The sequence below is a fragment of the Malus sylvestris genome, chromosome 15, assembly GCF_916048215.2.
Source record: "Malus sylvestris chromosome 15, drMalSylv7.2, whole genome shotgun sequence".
In the NCBI taxonomy this organism is placed as follows: domain Eukaryota; kingdom Viridiplantae; phylum Streptophyta; class Magnoliopsida; order Rosales; family Rosaceae; genus Malus; species Malus sylvestris.
This window is the reverse complement of record NC_062274.1, coordinates 30,793,115-30,810,198: the sequence shown is the minus strand read 5'-3', so window position 1 is coordinate 30,810,198 and position 17,084 is coordinate 30,793,115. Positions and strand designations below refer to the sequence as shown.

The following is a 17,084-nucleotide window of genomic DNA, read 5'->3' as shown; positions in this document are numbered from 1 at the left end:
GGGAATGGTAATTTGGTAAACTTGCCTTGTAAGTAAGAGGTGCATGTTTGAGGAACAGAATGACAATGAAAAGAAATATCGACCTTACTAAGAGCAGATGGAACTACAGAATTGGTTGGATGACCCAATCTGCAATGACACAATGTAGCATTGACTTTCTGGCCAAGATAAGCAGCAGGTTTGATCTGTGGTTGTTTGAGCAAAGGAAGTGGGTAAACATTATTGTTACTCAATCCTTGAAAGAGAACCTTGTTGGTGACCTTGTCTTGTATGCACACAGAAAACTCATCAACAATGCATCGACAATTATTGTCCTTACATAATTGATGCTTGGAAAGTAAATGTTGAGATAATTGTGGAACATGAAGCACTGTTTTTAACTGAAGTTTATGAGAAAGAGTAATAAGAGAAGACTGTCCAATATGCGAAATGTGTAAACCTTCACCATTAGCCTCAGTTACAGTTTCAGTGGATGGATATGGGGTAGGAGCTTGTAGACAGGACATATAAGAGGTCATATGATTAGTAGATCCAGAATCAAGCAGCCAATACTCTTGCGGATGTGCAGAAAGTGAGAAGTTGGTTCTTGCAGTAAAAGCAACGGGAGATGTAGCTGGTTGAGACATGTTCTGATGCTGCACATACGGTGGATGCATTTGTTGAACCAGAGCATGAGCTTGAAACTGTGGATATTGATATTGTTGAACATGAGCATGAGCCGGAAACTGTTGAGACTGATACATAGGCTGAGATATAGGCATAGAAGAAGTACCCCTGTCGAAACATGTAGTTGCAGTGTGACCAACCCTATTGCAGATTTGACACCCATGCTGAAAACAATGGAGTGTAAAGTGTCCATTTTTATCACAAATTTGACAGATCAACATAAGATTATAAGGTTGTGTAGTTTGAAAACTAGATTGTGGTTGAGACTGAACATTGGTTTGAACTGACCCCTGATAACCTGAGTGAAATTTCTTCCTTTTTCCTTTGTACTTGAAATTTTCCCCCCTGAAATTATTATAAGTGCCAGATCCTGCTTGGGACACAAATGCATAAGGACCATGCAGAGCTTGAAGAAAGAGTGACTGAAACTATGGAAGTTGAGGTAGTTGATGCACCGAAGCCATGTTAGACATATGACCCATAGGAGGCATTTGAGGAAATGCAGTCATTTGAGGTACATGACATAATGATGAGCCAGTATTGTAGTTGCCTGAACTAGATTTGGTACCAGATGACCCTCCAAACTCATGTATGGAACCAGAACTATTAGCATACATTGCAGCCATTAGAGGTTGTTTGAGACTTTCTTCAAGGGTTTCTTATTCTGCCTTCAACTGAGGCCTAAGCTCCTTTAGGGACACAAGATTTTCTCTTCCTCGAATAATAGCCTTAATAGTGTTGTATTCAGTTGGTAAGCCTCTGAGAGCAACTATGACAATATCTTCATCGAGCATAGCAACACCCACTGCAGCTAACTGGTCTTTACAATCTTTGATGCGTTAAAAATAAAGATCAATAGATTCAGCCCCTTTCTTAATATTTTGCAGATCAATTTTCATCTGAACAATACTTGTTCTAGACATACTCGAGAACCTCTCCTTCAAGTTAATCCACATTTCCTTGGAGCTTTGACACCCAATGACACTCGATAGGGCAGCAGGAGACACGGTAGCAGTGATGAGAGTCGTCAAAACTTTATCATGAATCTTCCAAACTTTATAGGCATCAGTTATGATAGCACAATTAATCACATGGCCATCTTCAATAGCAGTATATTTCTCAGGATAGGGGATATAGCCATCAAGAAATCCCATAATACCATTACCTTCTAACAGTAATTTGAGTTGAAAATTCCATGTGATATAGTTAGAATCATCTAATTTGACTATGACTGTATTTCCAACACTTGGTATTAGGGAAAAAATAGGAGACTGTGTAAGAGCTAATTGGGATGTGGTCACCATGCTTAATCAAGAAACAACACTTTTTACAGCAAATAGAAGTAATCAAGAACTACTTAGTCACGTAATCAAGAATGTCTTAATCACCACACAACAATCTGTGCGTCAATCAGAAGTAATCAAGAACCAACAATTAACAGATATCTCCAACCCAATTCAATTCTGAAGAGCAACAAGAAATTCAACAAAATCACCACACGAATCTGAACAAGAAGATAAGGAATTCGACCAATACCTCCAGCCAAGATGACGAACAACAATAACAACGACTACAAGAAGAACAACCGACTTCGACCAACCCAGGCAAGAAAACTCCAAAATTCTAGGGTTGCAGAAACCAAGAGTCACCAGAAACCACGAAACAACGACCAATAGACTTCCGGCAAACAAGCAAACACCATCGGAGCAAAAACGAAGAGACGCAGAAGCACCGGGATCGTCAGGCGATGGCGTGAGCCATTGCCGGCGATGATACCATGATAACAAACCAACTATATGGAAGAAACTTAGAGAATAAGATATCTAACAGAGAAATAGAGAGAGAAAGTAGAGAGGGAAAAATAATCTTGTTATATTTCCTTATGTTTATGACAAAACTAATCTCTTATAAATACAACACACCTTATGACTAACATTCACAACTCCAATACAATTATGACACATGGCATAGCTATATCCTAACAACCTTTCCCAGATCCGGGACCCAACCCAACTCACTAACTCTATCCTTCCTCCAGCGAACCACCTTTCTGATGTCTTCTCATCACCTTTTACATAGTCGCTATTCTCGCCCCCAACCACCCTAGATTTCCCCATCCCCCGCCCACCCCTCTCCATTCAATTATCATTTTTTGTTTTTTGTTTTGGTTTTCTGAAACAATGAACAAATTACACTAAACAAATTAATAAAAAAAACTAATTTTTTTATTAATCCGGGTTATTATGTTTATTCTTTTTATTAATCCAGATAAATTACACTGAATTTTTAACCAATCAATTTTTATTATATTTATTTTTAAAAGGCTTTTTATTTTTTAAAGTAATTAATAATGAGGGAAAATTTGTCTTTAAGAAAATATTTTAAGATGAGGTCAACGCTAAAGGGGTTACGTGAAAGTAAATTAGAATACGAAGGGATGTTAGTGTAATGCTTGAAACTTGAGGAGTTTTTTGTGAAAACACGATAAACTTCAGGGGGTGTTAGTGAAATTAAACCTATTAATTATGGCACATGTATGATTTATACCTATTAAATATAGCACATGTGTGATTGTGTAAATTACTACTAGATTGTATATACACTAGAGGATCTTATCCCTTTATAATTGTATTACTTGCAAGACAAGAAATCATATCCAGTTTACCATAAATAAATGCATTAGGCATGAAGAATAACACACAGAGATCTTCAAGTCCTTCTTCATCTGTCTCTGTCACACTCTCTGTCTCCTTTCAGTAAAAGAGGCAACAACACGTTATCAAGCTTGTTGCGCCAAGGAACTAAAGATGTTTCTGCTACAAACATGTTCACAAGTTTTATCATCGTAATCTAGGTTCTTCTATAACACCATCTAAATGTCGATATTGTTTCAATCTGATTGCATGAAACATTCACCATTGAGCATGAATCTTAATTGTTAATTATCTAATATCTACTCAAATTATTGTTCGCAATTATATTATACTACTGCTGTTATAATTGTGGTGAATTGAATCTATGTGAATAAGTAAAGAAAAAGTAAAAAATAAACCCTAGCTCGGGCTGGAGTACGTTGAATCGAGCTGCCAAACCGAGCTACTGTTTTTAATAAAAAATATATATATGGTTTGAGCGACGTCTTTTGCATTTTCGTCACTAGACAAAGACGGCATCTGCATTTTCTTCGTAAGTGTTCTCAGCAACATGTGATGTGAAAATGAACTTGACACACAAATTAAAACCCTATAATTATAGTATATGTAAGTAGGGATCGTTCTAGCCGGGGATTAGAAGGGATGCTAATCAACACAAATAAGACTCAAAAACACTAAACTAGACTCTATAGACTCAAAACTAACTTCAACACTCAAAACAGCAAATAACAATAAAAAAGACTCAATTCTAGACCTAACAAGTGATTTGGACGAAAATAGAACTTCAAAGACTCAAAAGACTTAAAAGAAATAAGTTTTGATTCTAAAAACAAGACTAAAAAGTAAGGGGTTTGGTTTTGACGAAATTGGACTTTGAAACATAAACTTTAAAAACAAACTTAATGAAAACGATTTTGGATGAAAAAGAATGGTGAAAGGCTAGTTAGAGGGTTCCTTCTCCACACATGAAACATATGCATACGACTCGATTTCCAGTTACTCTTTCAACAAACCATGAATGACAATGTCCCAAATTAACTAGATTGCACCAATTAATTCTCAGATTTCCCTAGATTCATTGAATTGAATGGAATACGCATTACAACCAAATTGTTCTTATCAAGGACCCTAACTATGGAATACGCATGATAGAGACACATATCAAAGATCATTAAGTTCAATGGGAATCATAAGCATTGACGAGGCATTCATAACTATGGAATACGCATGTTACTCTTGCCAAGGACTTACTTAACACAATCGTGACTAGCGACTTTTACTACTTATGAATATAAGTTAATAACGATTAGGTGAAATTCCCTTATACTCTAGCATCAAATTCTTGCATGCAAACTAAGTGTCGACCCTCAATCAACATACATAAACATGTTATCAATCAAATAGATAAGTAAACCACATTCACGATTTATGAAATCATAACTGGAGGAAATCAAGTCATATAAAACATATGATCATGGCTTTGAATTCCCCTCTAACTATAAAGAAATTAGTTCCTCATGTTCGCAAATAAACAAAGATAAATAAATCTAAACATTGACATAAAGATAGAAAACACCTAGAAACGCTCCAACAATCCAAGCTCCTTGAATGGCATGCACGGCTCCAAGAGTCTCATTCTTCCTCCTTTGCGAACTCACGGCACACAAGGGATGATTGGGTGAATGATGTAGTGAAAATCTGGTAGAGGGTGGTGACTAAATGGTGCAGCAAAGGATGGTATTTATAGGCTGAAATTCACAGCCCCTATGTAGCAAAGGAAAAGGATTTAAAGGCCTAATTTGTATAGGATAATAACACACAATCCTTGAAGGAAAAGGCTAAGGCTTTTAGAAACCAAGGGGGAAAGGAATAATCAGGTTTCTAGAAGTTCTAGAAAGGTTTAGGGCGCCAGATTTTTAGGAGAGGAGATAAGGCCTTCTAGAAAGCTTGTTTTGTGGCTGATTTCCTAGAAGAACAAGGGATAAGGTGTGGCACCTTTGTAGGAAGGGATAAGGCTTCTAGAAATCAGGTTTTAAGTCTCCAAATAGGAAAAGAAATCCCTTTTGTAGCTGAAATATAGGTAGATTAGGATTAGGATAAGATAGGATAGGATAAGGTTATGGATAATGTTTTGGATAAGGTTTCTTCACTTGAGCTGATTCTTTGGCTTTTAACTTTCCTTCTTCAAGTAGGAATCTTTAATCTTCTAGAAATCCAACTTCAACTAGGAATCATTCTTCAACTAGGAATCCATCTTCAACTAGGAATCCATGTTTGACTAGGACTTCATCTTCAATTAAGCACTTTCCCACTTCAATTAGGAAACTTTGCATCTTCAAGTCTTCAACTTTGAAACACATTCCTAGCTCTTCAATCCTTCAAATTCGTCCATTCATTGTGCCCCACATTCATGAGCTCCATTCTAGCTCAATTTTGCTCCAAAATGCTCCAAATTGCACCTTTTTGCTTACTTTGTCCTTAAAACCTGAAAACACATGAAAATAGCTTAAAAGACTAACTTAACTAAGAAAACACAACATAAATGCATAAGAACTAACTAACTAAGGCGCATAAAGATGCTCCTATCAACATGTTTGTCCGCCATCGTCTTTTCCAACTTCGTAGATTTCTCATGCAACTGTCTCTCCAACTGTACTTTGAGCCTATATTCACTCTAGAATGCCACCTCAAGCTTGCGAATCTTCTCGGCCAGTCGGCCTGACTAAGAGTGATATCGTAGTCCACACATGAGCCTATTTTCTCAATTCATGAGAATGAGGCAAGCATACATGGCAAAGAAGGACTTACTACGTATCAACTCTGATAATAGTTCTTGACTGAGTTATCAGAGCATAAGCTTGCTTCTCTAATGTCTGCTGGAGCGCTTGCACGGATCAACACTTGAGCATGCTCCACATTATGGAGACTGCTTGCATTAGCAAGAAGCGCGTGCTAATTTCAAGCAAGCCTGAGGATCATAGGAGGTTGAACTAAATGATAACTCTGCGTCCATGATTGTCTACACGTAGACGGTAGCGGTGTGGTGAGAAAATATAAGTCTTGTAGAGAATATTATACATAGAGAGAAGTCCCGTGATAAATACCTGAGTATTTATAGAGATCTTGAGAGTCCTTGTAGGGAAACTAATCCTAATTAAATTGAGAGACTATCTAGGAGGAAATCTGGGATAAGATACCCAATGCTCCTAGTATCATGATTAAGTTTCCTAATCTCCAAAGTATCCTAATTTGACTTGAATTAGGGTTTCCTTACTTGGGAGCCAAGTCACATCTTTAGTAGGGTTTAAGCCTAGTCTGTCGTACTACGCTCCATGGGCTTCAGGGATTCCGATCATTTCTGCCACGTGTCATAGGCCTCGAAAATTATGGTCCTATAACGAGCTTTGACAACCATTACACCTTTAGCTTCTTTGGTACCATAGATCGCATTCCTATCAAGTTGCATGGTCTCAACTGTTAAGATCAGTATCTTTTGCATTGTTGCAATGAGAGAAGTTCTTCTTTCATCAGGAGGACGCTTCGAAATGACACTTATGCCCACTGCATTTCCAACACATTCAACAAACTTGGCGCAAACAGAAGGATCCATAAGCGTTAGAATTGAGCAATGAACGAATATCATAAAAGTTTTCAAGTGAAGAATCCTTTTACTCCTCATAACTGCCCTCGGAAGCAGTTTTCTCCTTCTTGGTAGGCAGCACATACGCAACATTAGTAGAAGGAGAAAACTTTGACGTCTCTTTAGGAAATGAATCTATTTTCCCACTTCATAGTGGTGAGCCTTTCAGAAACTGATATAGACTTATCCATAAATGGATGCTTCACGAGATAAGCTGGGGTAGCACATAACTCTGATGCTGAGCAATCTTTTCAGTCAGAGTTTTAGCTTCTTTTGGAGTGACAGACTTCGCAGACTCAGTAACTTCATTCTCTTTGAAGAAGAACAAGCTTCTTAGAGCCGCAAAACTTTCACGAGCATCAGAAAAGGTCCTTGGTTTCTTCTCAACTAATGACTCATAAGCAGATGACAAAGTTATCTTGTTTCCACTTTAACTGACAGCAAGTTTCTTAACAACGATCAGGCAAACGGTGCTTCTTCCTTAATATACTCAATCTCCTCTCAATGTTGCAGCCAACCTTTTTCCCTACAAGGAGGACTAAACAGCCATAAGCCACTCATAATACTTGGTTGGAACGCCAATGATGACATGCAACTTCTTCATGTCAGACTTACTCTTTGAAGAAAATCCAAATTCTGATTTTGTCCGTGAAATTGGTACCAGGTGGAATAATCTGTTTATAAAAATTATAATTCGTTAGACTGACTAGTCAAGCTCGGTAGTCAACTAAGATAGATTTGTTAGTCAATAAATCTAAGATTCAAATACCAATTTTAGTTTCCAAAAACTATCTTAGTTAGCAAAGCTGTAGTTCATTGCATGCTATCAATGTGTCAAGTGAGCATAACAATAAATACATACCATTTAGATGTTCAACAGAGATATGTACCATGTATGTGCTTAACTTGAACTCAATAAACGTAACATGAACATAAGATATTTTTGACCGAAAAAACCCACATCTGGGTTAAAAAACTGGGGACTCTCCACTGAGTCTAATCCACTAATGTAAACAAAGGTTCATACAAAGATCACACAAGCTCAATCCCTATATCTCTATCTACGGAGCAACTACCTTTGTGCAACATTGCCTTACACAAGATGGTCTCCTTCAGTCTTCATGAAGTGGCAGCTTCTCATAAACTCATCACCTTGTGGCACTGAGATCAAGACGATCAATGATGTGATATGATTTTATGATATGCACATGAAATATGGATTCAAATGACCAGTCAGATTCTCCAGTCAAACTGTTGAAGGAAGAATCTAACTTGAATCCAAAAACTTGGTCTAAAAACGAACTTAAAGCTTAAAACCAGACCAAAACATAAATGCAAAACTTTAAAAACAATGCAACCGTGATAGACAATGATTTGGTGTATAATGCATAAGGAAGGTTGGGCAGTTAGAGTTCATAAATGAAGAAGATGCAAGCTTCAAGCCGCTAAAGCAACTATCTCTCTAAAACTAAGTTCTAAACCCCCAAGGAACAATCTGAAACCCTAGGGAACAAATATACCCAAGGAAATCAGAATTTCCATCAGCCAACTTTTCACAAGGACACTTATCGACTACAGAAAAGATCTAGCCAGATCAATGGCCAAAAACTAACTACCATCAGAAAGGTGTCAGAAAACCCATGTAGGCTTTCTTAATCTGTGTGCCTAGACAGCTGGATGTTAGCGCCCTAAACTGGCTAGACAATCATACTAGTCAGAATGCAACACAAATAGAGATATGAAATGCTCGGGCATAAACAAACCTTAAAGTTGAAATGTGCCAATTCTCGAACATTTACTCCAGCAACATCAACCCATAATCTATTACAATATTTAACAAGGAAAGCCAAACACTTAAAGCTAGACTTTACAATCTCTCCCTTTGACTTTCCTTGACAAAATATCCCAAGCCTATAACTAATTTCACTCAAAACCCACACTTAACAGAACATCAAGCAATATAAGAAAACCAAGTAACAACTCTTGACAAGAACAAGTGAAATTTATCATGGGTAAAGGCTTGCAAGATATGAAGTACAACGAAATTTTCCTCCACCATTTGTCACGATAAGACAACGAAATGGTAGAAATCACACATAAGAGTCAAATTTGCTACACAAACACATGATAAGAACAACAAGAGCATATCAGATAAGAATATGCAACAGATCATATATGCCCAAGCAAAGTGTAGCAACAATTGAACTATCAACAAGTAAGCATGAAAAGATGCATACGGTGTGAACTAACTTCCCCATAATGGAAACTCCCCCAAAATTGATGCACTTCATGAAAACACTCCCTCATAATTCTAAATTAGAAATTCATTTATTTGATGAGGGATAATGACTCAACAGAAAGAAGAGATGCCCATTGAAACATAAATTTGAGAAAAAAGGCATAGACAAATGTACCCAAACAATCGAAGGCAGCTTATTAAGATGATAGAGATCAAGATAACAGTTGAGTCTTTGCACCAATAGACAACCAACAACATAATGACTACATGAGAATGAACTACAATGTAGCTTCAATATCTATGCTTCCAAGAGATATGAAATTTGAGAAACACAAAAAAGTAGACGTGCAATGCAATTCTCAATGGACAAATTTCAAAGGCATACACAAACATTAATAATGAGAATACACAAGCTCATAGTCCAATAGTACTGTGTCAAGGTATGGGAGAAAGGTTTTTGGATAGCCATCCTAAAATCATAGAACAAAGCATTTAATCTCAAAAGCATTTCAAAGTTAACCAAGCTTTTAATAATCCATTGACCTTAAGAGACAACATTTCCTACATAATATGGACAATGGATAAGACTCGCAAAAAGTAAGGCATAAGCCTTGAAGGAAAAGCCAACTTTGGTGAGGAGCTTTGAGTGGGGCACCAATTTAAGAAGTGCCAAGGTCATTTGAATGAAGGTGAAATTTTGATGAATCACCATTGATATTTGAGAGAATAGCAAACTTGACCTACGAAGGTGATCTTGAGGCACTACTTATGACATTGAATGGAAGGCCAAAATGAAGGGATTTTCCCATTTGAAAATATATACTTTCTTTTGAAGACACCTATTTCATAAAACACTTTCCCATTTGAATTTTTTTATTTGATTTGGGGAGAGGACAAAAAGAAGAGAATTGGCACATAGTCCAGATTATAAAGTAAGTAAAGTCACTACCACTTAATTAGGACCAAAGCAACATTAAATTCAAGAACACCACTAGATTTGGATGATTGGAAAAATGATTTTTCAGAGACCATCAAGACAATAGGGAGAACCTTTGACATTATAGTGAATAATTAACCAAGGATAATCTAAAAAATATCATGAATGTATGACAGTTAAGATAAGCATATAGAGAGACAAAATGTACGTATCTAATGAGCATGTTGATAGGACATGCACAACCTAGAAGCGTAGCTATTCAAACACTTCAGTTTATAGCAAAAAGGCCAATAGACCGTTGAAGATCTTCGAACCTTCGATTATCTAAGGCTTTAGTGAATATGTCAGCTAGTTGTTTTTCAATTGGCACAAAATTTAGTGTAAGAATCTTAGCTTCCACTAGATCTCTAATGAAGTGATGCCTAATGTCAATGTGTTTTGTTCTCGAATGTTGGATAGGGTTCTTAAAGATATCAATTGCACTCATGTTATCACAATAAACAAGAAAAGTGGATTGAGATATACCGTAGTCATTGAGCATTTGTTTCATCCACATCAGTTGAGTGCAACAACTCATGGCAACCGTAAATTCTACCTTGACAATAGATAAAAAGTCACAATTTTGCTTCTTGCTTTGCCAAGCAACCAAATTGTTCCCAACATAGAAAACTCCTTTTGAGGTACTCTTTCGATTATCAATACACCCAACCCAATCGGCATCACTGTACCCAACCAGGTTTGTGTTGGTGTCATGAGTATATTGAAGTCCATAATCAATGGTCCCACTTCCATACTTGATAACCCTCTTGACTACTTGTAAGTGATACTCATTGGGACACTTTGAAACCGAGCACATACCCCAACAACAAATGTGATGTTTGGTCAACTAGTAGTCAGGTAAAGTAAGCTTCCAATCATGCTTCTATACATAGTCTGATCAACATCCTTGCCATTTGAGTCCTTGTGAATTTTGGCACAAGTGCTCATGGGAGATATAACAGCTTTTGACCCCTCTAGACCAAACTTCTTCACCAAGTTCTTGGCATACTTTGTTTGAGAGATGAAGATGTCATCATTTTCTTGTTTCACTTGAAGTCCATGGAAATAGTTTAATTCACCAACCAAACTTATCTCAAATTCACTTGACATCATATCGATAAATTGTTTCACAGGAGAATTAGAAATAAATCAAACAACTATGTCATCTACAAATACTTGAGCAACCACAACATGAGATTTAACCTTCTTAACAAACAAGGTTCTATCAACAGAACCACGAGTATAACCATGAGAAAGAAGATGATACGACAACCTATCATGTAAGGATCCTTAAAGCCCTTTGGTTGTTCCACGTGGACCTCCTCAGTAAGATATCCATTAAGGAATGCGGGTTTGACATCCATTTGAATTTTTTTTAACTTTAAATGGCATGCAATAGCACATAGAAGTCTGATTGATTCAAGACGAGTAACATAAGTAAAGGTTTCATCAAAATCAACACCTTCAAGTTGAGAGTATCCTTGAGCAACAAGCCTGTCCTTATTTCTGATTACATTCCCTGACTCATCAGACTTGTTCTTGTAAATCCATTTTGTCCCAATAACATTAGTGTTCGATGGACAATCAACAAGGGACCAAACTTCAATCTTCTCAAACTGATTCAGCTCTTCCCGCATGGCTAAAATCCATTCATTATCAGTTAAAGCATTTTTGATATTCTTAGGCTCAATCTGGGAGACATAGCAAACATTTGTAACTTCATCAGCTATTTGTCTTCAAGTTCTAATGTCTTTGTTAATCGAACCCACAATTTCATCATCACGATGACCTCTATCCCACTTTGGTTTGTCCTTGAATAGGACATGAGAGTTTTGATTAGTGCTTGATTCACTCTCATTGTCACTTTACGACACCACACTTGACTCACCAAAGCCATTACCATTATCCTTAGAAGAGGGAAATAACACATTATCATTTTCAGTTGCCAAAAAGGGAGGGACATCAGTGTCATCAATCTTAACATTTATGGACTCCATGATGGTCTTTGTCCTCATATTATAAACTCTATAGGCCCGACTTATGTTGGAGTACCCCAAGAAGATTCTTTCATCACTCTTAGTATCAAACTTTGCAAGATGTTCTCGATCATGTAGAATATAACACACACTCCCAAAGACTTTGAAATACTTTACCATTGGCTTCTTACCCCTCTAGAGTTCATAAGAAGTCATATTAGTGCCAGGTCTAAGGACCACACGATTTGAGATGTAGCAGACAGTGTTCATTGCCTCGGCCCAAAAGTGTTTTGTTGTTAAGTAGCACCTAGTTATCTCAATCAAAACACAATTTTTCCTTTCCATTACACCATTTTGTTGAGGGGTGATTGGAGCATAAAACTTATGCTTGATGCCATTGGTTAAATAGAAATAATCAAAGTGAGCATTCTCAAATTCGATTCCATGATCAGTTCTGATTTTAACTAGAGCAAGATGGCTAGAAAGAGATTCATTCAACATTACTTTGTACACAGTGAGAAACTATTGAAAGGTATCAAATTTTCCCCTTAAAAAGCATACCCATGTGAATCTAGAGTAGTCATCCACAATTAACAAGACTTACTTCTTACCGAATTGGTCCAACAAGATCCATATGAATTAATTGAAGAAGCTTAGTTGTTCTGATGTCAGTCACTTTCTTATGTGCCATTCTAGATTGCTTTCCCAATTGACATGATCTGTAAACATATGAGTTAGAAACAGAAAGATGTGGCAACCTTCTCACAACCTCATGTTTGGACAACTTCTTAAGGTCTTTGAAGTTCATAGGCCCAAGTTTTTTATGCCATAGAATACTAGCATCATCAATGACTTTGTGCCACTTGGAGTATTCAGCAACTTTAGAAACATCAAGAATCTAGCAATTATCTCCAGATCTCGAGAGAACAAGCAAGTTCTTTTCGTGTTTATCTACAATCCAACACCCTCTTTTTTAGAAGCACACTTCATCAATCACATCATCACACAACTGGCTAATGCTAATGAGATTTGACTTCAACCCATCAACATAGCTAACATTTTCAAGCTTAGGCAATCCAGGGATTTTGACATCACATTTCCCTATGATCTGAAACTTATCTCCACCACTAAACACAACTCCACCGCCAATAAAAGGGGCAAGAGATGAGAAAGCCTCCTTATCTCTAGTTATGTGACGAAAACACCTATTGTCAAGATACCATATATTTAGTTTAGTATCAAATAAAGCATTTAAAACAACAAAGCACCTATTTAAGTCATTTTGTACCTCCTTCGAACTTTGCTTAAAATTACAAGATGAAGATGAATGAACGAGCTAAGCAATTCTGTTGACTTCAATGACCAGACGATCCACCTTATCCTTTAGCAAATTGATCTTTCCAGAGTACAATTTTCTATATTTTGGACGAATGTGCCCAACTTTACCACGATGATGACACGTAAGAATAGATCTTGTCTTTAGACCTAGTTTGACATTCTGAGATAAAGTCTAGATTCTTTGACAAATTTTGTTTTGGTGGGGATAGAACTTAAGCCACTTTCTACATAACCAAGACCACTTTTGTCACCTAGTTGTTTCCCAATACTCAGCATCTTGTCAATTTTTTCAGCCCTAATACTGAGACGAATAACCTTGTCATTTGCCTCATTCAGTTCAAGTAGTTGTTTCCTATTGGCCTCATGATACATCACATTATTTTCCTTCAATGCATGAATTTGATTCATCAAGTTATCTTGAGATTCTAGCAAGTTTTGAACCTGAGCTTCAAGAGTAGTAATAACACCATCATTTTCAACTTTGTCATTGCATTATAAGTCTTCCCATTTAGCTCCTCAACATGAGCCTCAAGATAAATGATTTTATTTTATCTAGTTCAATGCTGACTATACGAAGAGGCTTGTTTTATTTCTGTAACTCAGTAACCTTCTTAGTTAGCTCAATCTTCTCCACTTTTGTAGTACAAGTCTCATAAAAGAAAGAATTATACTTGATGCACAATTCATCATAAGACATCTCCTCATTGCCATTTAGAACAAAATCATCATCACTCAGAAACACTTCCTCAATTGGAGCAACAAAAGTAATAACATTTTCTTCATTATCTGATGACTCATCAGAATGCATGGAACCTTGTTCATTATTATCATTTCAAGCAACCATCATTTCCTTTTCGTGCTTTTGACCAAGAAGTTTGGTGTTAGCACAATCAGCAACATGGTGTCCACTTCCACCACATGCAAAGCACGGACCAGTTACCTTTAATAAACCTTTATCACTTTTTCTAGTGAACCCTTTATTCTTCACTCGAGAAGATTGTTTCTCCTGATTATTTGTTAACTCACTAAACCATTTTGAATCCTTTCTTCTGTTTATGAGAATCTTTCTGAATTGTTTTACAAATAAGGCAAGATCATCTTCTGAGATATTCTACACACATCACCAACAACCTCATAGTTTTCAACACCTTGAAGGGCTACTTCTTTTCTCTTCTTAGAGTCACTTTCATCCATGTCAAGCTCCATCTCATAGGTAATGAGTTTCCCAACCAATTTTTCAAGCTTGATCTCATTTAGGTCCTTAAATTCTTGAATGGCAGCCTTCTTGGCATGAATCTCTGGGCAAGCATCTCAAAATATTTTGAACCACAGTTGTTTCATCAATAGGCTTCCCCAAACCCAAGGCTTCATTTGTTAACGTTTCAATTTCCTGAAAGAAAATCTCAAACTCGAGCATTCTTAAATCTTCGAATTTTGAAAGGGTCATTTGGAGCTTTAAATCTCTCATTATTTATCACCCTCATGAAGAATTTGGAGTTTGTCCTAAGCTTGCTTAGTCGTTGTGCAATTTCAAACATGAGCAAACTGATTAGACGAAATGGCAAAAACGATAGCATTTTTTGCTTTTTTGTCAGCCACGGTTGAAGCAATTTCTCCTTAAGTTTATTCACCTTTTGGCTTAATCACAGACTCTCCATTGACTAGCCTCGATGGAGCCTTCCAATCAAGAGTGAGATAATCAACAACTATAAGATCTTAAGCGTCAAGGAATATCTAAAACTTCTCGTTTCAAGCAGCATAATTTGTACCATCAAAGAATGGAAGTGTATTGCATGAACTATCGACATGATCACGATCCATGGTGAGATTCCACCCAATACCATTAAATCACATAGATCACTCTATGTATATCTAAAGTAAGGCTTTGATACCAATTGAAATTGGTACCAGGTGGAATAACTTGTTTATAAAAATTATAATCCACTGGATTGACTAGTCAAGCTCGTTAGTCCACTAAGATAGATTTGTTAGTCAATAAATCTAAGATTCAAATACCAGTTTCCAAAAACTATCATAATCAGCAAGGATGTAGTTTGTTGCACGTTATCAATGTGTCAAGTGAGCATAACAGTAAATACATACCATTTAGATGTTCAACATATATATGTACCATGTACGTGTGTGTGGGATGTGTGACACAATAAGCATAACTTGAACTCAATAAACGTAACTTGAAAACAAGATATTTTTGGCCGGAAAAACCCACATTTGGGTTAAAAAACTGAGGACTCTCCACTGAGTCCAATCCATTAATGTAAATAAAGGCTCATACAAAGATTACACAAGCTTAATTCCTAGATCCTTATCTACAAAGCAACTTTACCTTTGTGCAACATTGCCTTACACAGGATGGACTCATTCGGTCTTCACGAAGTGGCAGCTTTTCCTAAGCTCATCACCTTGTGGCACCGAGATCAACACGATCAATGATATGATATGATTTTATGATATGCACATGAAATCTAGATTTAAATGACCAGTCAAATTCTCCAGTCAAACTGTTGAAGGAAGAATCTAACTTGAATAAAAAAACTTGGTCTAAAAACAAATTTAAAACTTAAAACCAGACCAAGACATAAATGCAAAACCTTAAAAACAATGCAACCCTAATAGACAATGATTGGGTGTTTAATACATGAGGAAGGTTTGGCAGTTAGAGTTCATGAATGGAGAAGATGCAAGCTTCAAGCCTTTAAAGAAACTTTCTCTCTAAAACTAAGTTCTAAAAGGAACAATCTAAAACCCTAAGGAACAAATATACCCAAGAAAATCAAAATTTCCATCAGCCAACTTTTCACAAGGACATTTGTCGATTGCAGAAGAGATCTAGCCAGATCAATGGCCAGAAACTGACTACTATCATAAAGGTGTCAGAAAGCCCATGTAGGTTGTCTTAATCTGTGTGCCTAGACAACTGGAAGTCAGCGCCGTAAACTGGCTAGACAATCAAACTAGTTAGAATACAACACAAATAGAGATATGAAATGCACATACAATTTGCTTATCTTCAATAAACTTCATTGGGACACGTAACTCAGCTAAAAAGTTGGACCTTTCATTCACCACTGACCTCCAGAGTCTCATTGGTCCATTTATGGTCACTCTTGCTTGAAGAATCAAAGAGCTTATTGATAGAAGCATATTTATGAGACTGAGTTAGCTTGTTCTCATGCATTTATGTTGTTATTTCTTAGTTAATTATGTATTTTAAGTTATTTTCGTGTGTTTGTAGGTCCATAAGCCTTATAAAGCAATAAGATGCATTTTGGTGCATTTTGGAGCAGTTTTGGGCTTATAATGAATAGCACATGCATGGATCAAGGTGGATGGACGAAATTGAAAACTAAAGAGGCTAGGAATGTGTTAAAGAGAAAGAAGAATTAATGTAAAAAGGACAAAGAGCTCAGCCACAAAGGGGTGTCACTCCACCATTCACTTTTCCATCATTGCCGTGCACCACCATTGCACTCCCTTTGGATTCCTATGCCGTGCATCATCATCCATGTTCCCTCCATTGACTCATTTGTTGCATCATTCCACCTCCCTTTCCTTTCTCTACCATGTGCACAATCAT

At 36.8% G+C, this 17,084-nt stretch overlaps 1 protein-coding gene across 1 annotated transcript; it reads right to left on the bottom strand.

The window, feature by feature from the left end:
- Positions 1 to 225: 225 nt before the first annotated feature.
- Positions 226 to 761, bottom strand: LOC126605452 (uncharacterized). The gene is made up of 2 exons (XM_050272861.1): positions 440 to 761; positions 226 to 260 (listed from the first exon to the last, which is right to left on the bottom strand). The coding sequence occupies exons 1-2, from the start codon at positions 759 to 761 to the stop codon at positions 226 to 228; spliced, it is 357 nt and encodes a 118-aa protein (XP_050128818.1).
- Positions 762 to 17,084: the final 16,323 nt, after the last annotated feature.

Excerpts from the sequence above, each read along its gene's own strand:
- LOC126605452 (XM_050272861.1), bottom strand. The coding sequence starts at position 761 with ATGCCTATATCTCAGCCTATGTATCAGTCTCAACAGTTTCCGGCTCAT. Across the intron at positions 261-439 it reads AACTGAGGCTAATGGTGAAG|GTCACCAACAAGGTTCTCTT; the intron begins GTTTACACATTT and ends ATACAAGACAAG.